This window comes from Corythoichthys intestinalis, chromosome 1 (assembly GCF_030265065.1).
Source record: "Corythoichthys intestinalis isolate RoL2023-P3 chromosome 1, ASM3026506v1, whole genome shotgun sequence".
Taxonomy (NCBI): domain Eukaryota; kingdom Metazoa; phylum Chordata; class Actinopteri; order Syngnathiformes; family Syngnathidae; genus Corythoichthys; species Corythoichthys intestinalis.
Window position 1 is genome coordinate 12,294,473 of NC_080395.1, and position 8,977 is coordinate 12,303,449.

At 38.9% G+C, this 8,977-nt stretch overlaps 1 protein-coding gene across 2 annotated transcripts; it reads left to right on the forward strand.

Moving 5' to 3' along the window:
• Nucleotides 1-3,809: 3,809 nt before the first annotated feature.
• On the forward strand, nucleotides 3,810-8,977 carry LOC130918894 (zinc finger protein OZF-like). 2 transcript variants are annotated; one of them, XM_057841122.1, is made up of 3 exons: nucleotides 3,810-3,936; nucleotides 5,014-5,108; nucleotides 7,309-8,976. In XM_057841122.1, the coding sequence occupies exons 2-3, from the start codon at nucleotides 5,103-5,105 to the stop codon at nucleotides 8,497-8,499; spliced, it is 1,197 nt and encodes a 398-aa protein (XP_057697105.1). In that variant the 5' UTR covers nucleotides 3,810-3,936; nucleotides 5,014-5,102; the 3' UTR covers nucleotides 8,500-8,976. The 2 variants fall into 2 exon arrangements, with proteins under 2 accessions (XP_057697105.1, XP_057697112.1); XM_057841129.1 differs by having other exon boundaries at nucleotides 3,871-3,924; nucleotides 7,309-8,977.

An 8,977-nucleotide genomic window follows, 5' to 3' on the forward strand; every position in this document is an offset into this window, starting at 1 on the left:
CCTCATTGAAACGGCGATTCTCGTTGTCGACTTTTCTTCTCTTGGTCAACTTTGAGCATGCCATTTTATAAGATTCAGTCTTCTATAGGGATTGCAAAAAACTGGGTGCGACTCGTGTTTCACACTGCTGCATTCTGTCCACTCTAGCTGGTAGCATACAGGCTCTCTCAGCTATGCTCTCTCAGCCCCCCCCCCACCCCCATTACATTATTCATTCATTTCACACTATCCTTAATTATTGCCTTAATAAACAAAATGTACTTCAGATTATTATTATTACTGTGCTTAGTACTCATACCTTTACACATACCGTATTCTACTGACTAGCTGGTAAGTTATATTGCTTTTACTTAATAAGGATAACATTCTGGCACAGAAGTGAATCATGTAACATCTTATCAGTTTGGCTGATCAATGTGTATGGTGATTCTAAACACTGATTTAATGTTCTTGGTAACATCTTTATGTATGAAGAAACGCTAGCATGCTGCAATGCTGTTAGCAAACGCTAACAAGCTAGTTACAACAAGTCAAGGCAGTTAATTGGTTTAGGACATAAAAATACTACTACTACTACTACTACTACTAGTCTGCAGTGCTTCGACTACATTAGGACATAAAACTACAGTAACATAGTACACTCACCGCTGTCTTGCTTCCTTTTCTTCTCTTCTTTTTTTTTCTTTGTTTTCATTTCCAGACGGATAACTTCTCTTCATTTTGCCAATTAAAAAAAGGCCCGATCGCCGCCCACTCTCACTCTGAGTCACGTGACACACATACATATTTGCACAGTAAAATGAACACGAAGGTGTGTGTGTGTGTGTGGGGGGGGGGGGGGGGGGGGGGTCGAGTGCGCTCTGCATGCGGTCATCTTGGCCATAAAAGTGACGAAAACTAAGCACTTTACACTCATATGGATGTACAACATCATTTTAAGATACTAAACTAACACCTTCCCTCTTAAAGCAAATGTACAATGTGAATATAATGTAAAGAACGCTCTCGTTGACGCAGCGAGAACGAGTGGGATCAACCAGCCGACGTAACAGGAAAAACACGAAACTGTCGCGCTGGTAACGGCTCTAACTTATCATAAGAACTTTATGGCATGAAGAGGAAATACTTACATTCGTTCATGGACGCACAGATTAATCCTAACAGGTGGGGTGGCCGTCCTCTGCTCGAAATGCGCACTTTACGCTTACGCCTATTCTCGTTCTCAGAATATGCAGCGCTTGTGACGTAGGACAATAACAGGACTGGTTGCTATGGGAACGTACGCAGCGGCATACCGCATACCCAAGGAACCTTGCTAAAAGGAGGATTAAAATTGCTAATAAAATTGTTTAGGATTATTTTAGATGCATATGTGTTATATTTTTCTTATAGAGTATTCAACGAGGAATACGATAGACCCATTAATAGACTTTCTTGGAAAAATCACCATTTCTTTAACCCTTTAACACCTAAGCCTATTTTGGCCGAATTTGCATGCATTTGATGTTGCCTTTATATTTCAAAGAAAAAATTGTTCACAATGGCCAAGTTGGGTCCCTTTTTTAAGGACACCTTGAACTTCATGTCCAAACTGTTGTTTTCTTCACTGACCAATTATAATCCACATTTTGGACCCAAAAAGACAAAAAAAAACGCAAAATATTTTTTCAAAATTTGTAATGTTGATGTCCCATTGACAACCAAACATGCTCGACCAAACGTTTTGAAGCTTGATAATATTTATTCTACTTGTTAGGATAAACATTCAATAGAAAAAAATAAGATTGAATAGTTTTATGTCTGACAATTCAACACAAACAGCCAGTATGGTCATAGGCGTTTTTGGCCTTTACACATACTATGGTCCAAACGGGTTATGTATAGTGCAAAATAGTGAGAAAAAAATATATATATATGTCATCTAACACAAAAAGGGTTTGGAGGATATCTCTTTGTGAAGTTAGGTATTATACCCATCACCTTATCTAAAGTATTTACGTACATGCAACCAAGCTTCTCGAACACTCATCTTTATAAAAATTTCCTTGAAGAAAAATGTATATAACATTGAAAAAAAGTATTTAAAAAAATATTGACAAGTAGTTCAGTTCAATTCAAATTTTTCTGGCATACGACCCAATAGTTTTTTTTTTTTTTTTTTTTTTTTTTTTTTGCGAACTCAATAAAGCTTCTGCATGAACAGGTCACGGAGCTGCGTCACACACAACGTCACACAGCCTACTCCGTCCCGTTTGTGCGCTGCTGTCAGCCTGTCACTTCTACGCGTAGAAACGCCGACTCACCCCAGGAAAACAACGGCAAATACGGCTCATCTTATTCCTTGGATTAATGAAATAATGCATTAGCTTGCGCTAAATTTAGTTTTAGATTCATTCTGCACGTTTCAAAGTCGCTCGCTCAAACTGGCCGTTGTTTGCTTCAGCATGCCTCCTTTTCCTTAGTTGGCGCCTCGCTCAGAAATGCATTTAATTTTTTTTTCAACAAATGTCCACATTCGGTTCGTCCTTCTTGACATCACAACTACTGTTGGGATATGTAGTCTTTTGCGCTTCTTTCGGTTTTGAAAAAGGACAAGAAATGATGGAAGTATGGAGATAGATACATGGTCCATGCAGCGTTTTAATGCATATTTGTGAGTGCAATAAAAATCAAATGACAATATCTCCCGTTTTTCTTGGTCGATTGACTTCAAATAAAAACTGGTGTGGACATCAACTTCCGTACCTTCAAATGAGACCAACCAGCGGCACGTGGGTGACGTAATTACAGCGTGACGAAGCTTCAAAGACGACATGGGTAAACGCGTCGCTGCCGACACGTTCGGTGTTAAAGGGTTAAGTAGTCACATGAATAATGAGGTGGCCTGTGAAAACCAACATTCGATAATACAGCAAAGACTTTTCATATAGCTGTAGGTGATTCACACTTTGCACGAAAATGCAGTGTTAAAACTGATTGGATTTTCTTAAACACGTATGCTAATTGGGACTGATAACAAAATTGTTAGATAATCTGCCAAATGATTCCATGGTATTGAACCACTCCCAATACTTGAAGCAACGACAGTATGGTGAAGCTGAGTGTGCTAAAACTTTGTGTGCCAAATCTGTCAGCCCTCTGGGGGCCCCTGCTGACTTGGGGCCCTAGGCAATTGCCTGCGTATGCCTAATAGGACGCTACGCCTCTGGTCGTGGACCGCGGTCCGCTAACTGGGGACCCCGGGACTAGAGTGTCACTTGGGCACATAGCCACTGTGTATTTTTGTTGGTATTTATTTTCAATTTGTTTATTTTAGCAATTTATTTATAGCATAGAATTTAAAAATGAGCATGAAAAATGATCTTTAAAAAATATATATATAAGCAATTATAATATGTATTTTATTTGTCAAAGTCATGTGTGCTTTGAGTCTAGGTATATGCCTACAGCGACCTCTGCTGGGAGTTCCATCTTTTTGCCTCGTTCGTCCTTGCGCTCTTCTTCCGTCCTTTGGAATGGTTAGCACAGAAATAAAAGCTGAATTAAATGAGCCTGAGAAGCTTCAGTGCTTAAAAATGTCACTGGGAGGAGTAGAGTAAAGTGCAGTGGAAGGAGTAGCGTAAATTGAATAATGTCAATGTATACATTTACAAATTATATAAATTCTGAGCCTTCAAATTGAGTTATTGACAGTGATGACGAGAATTCGGATATATTGATCATATTTATTGAATATTTTTGGACTCCAGTGATGTAAACTAGTGATGAAACTTCCATACACGTCAACATATTACGCTGAAGTTTCAGCACTTGAACGTTTCTACTTCCGGTTCACTTGACGCAACTTCTGTGTACCCTATGGGTCCTGATGTTCTTTCGTGTTCCCTTCTAACCAAACGAACTCCTTGAAAGCATTCTCATCGGGCAAGTACCCAAGTAAGAATCTAGTGGTCTAAAAAGTCGCATTTAAAAGTATAGTGAAGGTCGTTTGGCTTTATGTTGAAGCTTCTTAGGCTTACTTAACTTAGTTTAGCTTAGCTCACTAGCTTAAACACGTTAACACATTCCGACTGCTTTGGCTTAATCCTACATCCGATTTGTAAAGTTTGTGTTAAGGAAAAGTCGATGGTTAACATGAGAGTGATTACAGTGATACCTCTACATACGGAGTTAATTCGTTCCAGGACCTTGTTTGTAAATCGAAATGGTCGTATGTCGAGCAGGATTTTCCCATAAGAATACATTATATTCCATTAATTCGTTCCACAGCCCCAAAACCTACACTAAATCCTTAATAAATACTGCTGTTACTATTGCAAATAGCAATTACAAAGAACAAAAAAAAAGTTATGATTACAAATCATAATAATAATAGTAATAATAATAATAATAATACCTGTAATAATGTAACGAATCTGGTTCTAATGTGGCAGACTTTTTTTTTGCTGTACCTGAATGAACCGCGAGGCTGACATGATGATGAGCAAGAGTTTACTTTCTGTTTTGATGCTGGCATCCGCTACTGTTGCACAGGTTGATGGAATAAATGATTAGAAACCTGACGAAGCTGGCGATTTCTTTGACGTTGTTAACACAATAAGAATTGTCATCTTAACTTATAAAGACTGGCGAACGGAGGAAGACCGCCGGCGGAGATCGACATTTCACGGCCCTATTGTTGACATAGTTCATGGATGCACACGCCATGCTTATATTTTGCATCTTCATTTCAATAGTAATTGTCACCATTTCTTTTTTTTTCTCCACCTGCACTAACCTTTTTGAATCCAGTGTTGATTTCCCTCTCAAGAAAATGAGCCGTGCGTCTGTCTTCCAGCAAAACAAGGAAACTGCGGCGCTGTCAAAAATCGTTGTATTTCGAGCATGTCGTCGGATGTAGGAACAAATGGCGACTCAAATTTTACGTCGGATGTCCAAAAGATCGTGTGTCAAAGCGATCGTATGTCGAGGTACCACTGTACTGTATAAGACACTTCTCAACTTGTCTTAAAGATGGGACTGACTGAAGCCCAAAGAATCGAGACGTGGATGACTAGGAGAGGAAATCCAGGCTACGATGAGCAACTGAAAACCGAAATAAAATGAGGGTAAGATTATGACATAATGATGCTTTTTATGCAATATCATACTTGTTTTGATCTGTCTCACGATATGGCGATACAACAAATATCGGTCAGGAAATCATTCTAGGATATTCTACAAAACAAGTAATGTACAGGAAAACAAGTTATTTTCATCCGTCTGCTGTGAATTTAAATGAGTTTATCACTTGAAGCTGTCCAAGCCGTTTAAACTGGAAGGTGTGGTAGCGAATGGACACTCGTTCATTCCACTCCCACTTCAAACGGAATAGTGTACTGGACGCAATACCTCACTTTTGTTCATTAATATTCATGACGTTAGCAACTGTTGCTAGGGGGGTCAAGCTCGCGTTTGTCCCGCATGCTAGATGCATGTAAATAGTGTACGAACGAGATGTTTACAGAGCTAAACTTACCAATTCTGTCCGAAAATGACGTACCTGGTGCCAAATCATTTTGCAGTGTAACTCAATGGACAACAGGTGTCTAGCCAAAGATACGACACAATTCACTACTTACGCTGCGCAGCCAATCATAGCATGGACGGTGTTGTGCAAATGTGCCCTGCCCATACACACCGTGCAAGTTAGCAAGCTAGCAACAGTGCAGCGGAGTTAAGAGATGCAAATGGCCCCATTCATCATCATCACCCTTATCATCGTGAAGACAAAGCAAAAAAGAAATTCTGTTCTTTTAAGATAGAATGGCTGTCGGACTATGTGCAAATAGAAGAACCAAGTGAATTTTTTTCAGTTTTTTTCTCCCCTTTTTTAACCTGTCATGTATACACTGCAAATGTATCGAGCCTTAATTAGATAATTTTTCTTAAATCCAGTCACTTTTCTCCATCTTGTTTTGAGTGTGAGACTAGTTAACTGATTAATGCGTCAGATTATTCCACTTAATTTCAGTAAATATTGATATTTGTTTTCATTAAATCCATCTAAAGTTGATCATTTTTCACCTAAATCAAGAAAAAGTGGCTTTCAAATAAGATTTTGAACAGTATTCTTGAATTAAGAAAATTTCTGAAAAGCTTTTTTTCTAGATTAAATATACTAACTTTTTGCTCAAAATAAGTCTGGTAAATTTATTTTCAGCTCGCTATTTTTTTTAATTTCAAGAAATCTAAGGGAGTGAAATTTACTTGAAGCACTGGCAGATCCTTTCCCTTACGGTGTATCACAAAAGTGAGTACACCCCTCACATTTCTGCAGATATTTAAGTATATCTTTTCATGGGACAATACTGACAAAATGACACTTTGACACAATGAAAGGTAGTATGTGTGCAGCTTATATAATAGAGTTAATTCATTTTCCCCTCAAAATAACTCAAAATGCAGCCATTGATATCTAAATCCCTGGCAACAAAAAGTGAGTACACCTCTTTGTAAAAACGTACATCCCTTTAGGGATGTAGTTTCTAAGGGGTGTACTCACTTTTGTTGCCATGGGTTTAGGTATTATTGGCTATATTTTGAGTTATTTTGAGGGGGAAAATTTTTAACTATTATATATGCTGCACACAGAATACTTTTCATTGTGTCAAAGTGTCATTTTGTCAGTGTTTTCCCATGAAAAGATATACTTAAATATCTGCAGAAATGCGAGGGGTGTACTCACTTTACAGTGGCGGCAGAGAGTTGGTGGGTGGGGGTGGGGGATGAAACATTTACATCTTCCTGAGGAGGGGCGTAACAAAATAATTGAGAAGCTCTGTGTTTTCATATCATTGGCTTTTTTTTTTACATAAAGTTTGTAGCATCTAGTTGGGTATAATTCATTGAATACAATGCGCTGTTTTCTTGCTAAGTGTGTATTATCACCAAGTTGGTGATGTCCCTGTCGTCGTAACAATATGTGCTCGTCTATCAATGTTCATTCAAAATAGTTGGAAATCTTTTATTTATTTTTGGGAGAGAAAAAAATTATAGACGAAAACATTGCTCTCATCTAAGCGTGAGCAAATAAGTTTTTCGTGTGTAAATACGCGCTGACTTGCGTGCGGAAGTACTACCTGCCCTACGTTTCCTACGCCAAAATAAAAGCCAACATTATGAAAAAACACTGGAGACTCCAGCGTCGTAAAGTTGAAATCACATCAGTTGTGTACGTCGTAACCCGGGGACTACCTGTATTTGTTTCTATATCTCCAACGTCAGCAAATCACGTGATTAAAAAAAATTTTTTTTTCTTCCACCCAGAGTCTCACAGGTGTCACCGTAACAGATCTTCACCTTGAGAAGCACAATCCCCTCCATGTTAAACAGGAGAAGGAGTCTGACATGCCGTCGATCAAACAGGAGGCGGAGCCAGAGACCCCTGACATTAAAGAAGAAAAACAGGAAGTTGAAATCTTCAAGTTTCCAATGGGTTTCAGTGTAAAGAGTGAAGAAGACAAAGGTCCAAGCAATGACAGCGGAGCAGCGAAACCTTCGAGCGACAGCTCATTTCAGCACTTGACAGCAAAAGGAGAGCAACCAGACGGCCTCTTAGCTCCGCTTTCGGACAGCGACGACGTAACGTCACATTCTTCGGACTTTAATACTGATGAGGAGGAGGATGACTTTGACCAAAATGCTTCAAAATCCTTAGACAAATCACCATTGAAAAGAGACGCAAAAGAAGGCACGGTTGAGAAACCTTTTCACTGCTCACTTTGTGGTAAAACATTTCCTTGGAGATGCAACTTAGACGCACACATGCATACTCACACTGGAGAGAAGCCTTTTGCCTGCACAGTTTGTGGTAAAAGATACTTGACGAGGGGAAATTTAAACATTCACACAAGAATACACACTGGAGAGAAGCGTTTTGTCTGCACACTTTGTGGTAAAGGATTCATTCAGAAGGGACAATTAGTATTGCACACAAGAAACCACACTGGAGAGAAGCCTTTTGCCTGCACACTTTGTGGTAAAAGATTCCCTGTGAAGGATAGTTTAGACAAACATACACTAATCCACACTGGAGAGAAGCCTTTTGTCTGCACGTGTTGTGGTAAACGATTCACTCAGAAGGGACAATTAGTGGTGCACACAAGAAACCACACTGGAGAGAAGCCTTTTGCCTGCACACATTGTGGTAAAAGATTCACTGTGAAGGATAGTTTAGACAAACACACACAAATACACACTGAAGAGAAGCCTTATGCCTGCACATTTTGTGGTAAAAGATTCCTCAGGAAGGGAGATTTAAACAAACACACAAGAACACACACTGGAGAGAAGCCTTATGCCTGTACACTGTGTGGTAAAAAATTCATCCGGAAGGGAGATTTAAACAAACACACAATCACACACACTGGAGAGAAGCCTTTTGTGTGCACCTGTTGTGGTAAAAGATTTACTCGGAAGGGACAATTAGTATTGCACACAAGAACACACACTGAATAGAAGCCTTATGCCTGCTCACTTTGTGATGAAAAAAATACTCCACGAAGGCAAATTTGAACATTCACACAAGAACACACACTGGAGAGAAGCCTTTTGCCTGCACACTGTGCGATAAAAGATTTTCTCAGAAGACTCATTTCGAAATACATAAGCGAAATCAAACTGAAATACATAATGATTACATAATGATATGAAATGACATAAAGAACGAAATGATTTTTCAGGTGCTGTTCTTTTTCACAACTATCCAATTTATATGGCAGAAAACACACACAAGGCTGAAAAAGCAGTTTCTGCTCTTGCACCAGTCTTTTCAATGAACTGCAGTATTTTAAGCCAAAACAACTGTTGTGTTTGATAGAACAATATTGTCAGGGAAGTTCACATTCTAAGACAAGTATTAACAGATAGCTCAAAATGTATGGAGGTAGATTTTGGTCTTTATTATTCAATTTAAAAAAAAATGCTTCAATCAAAA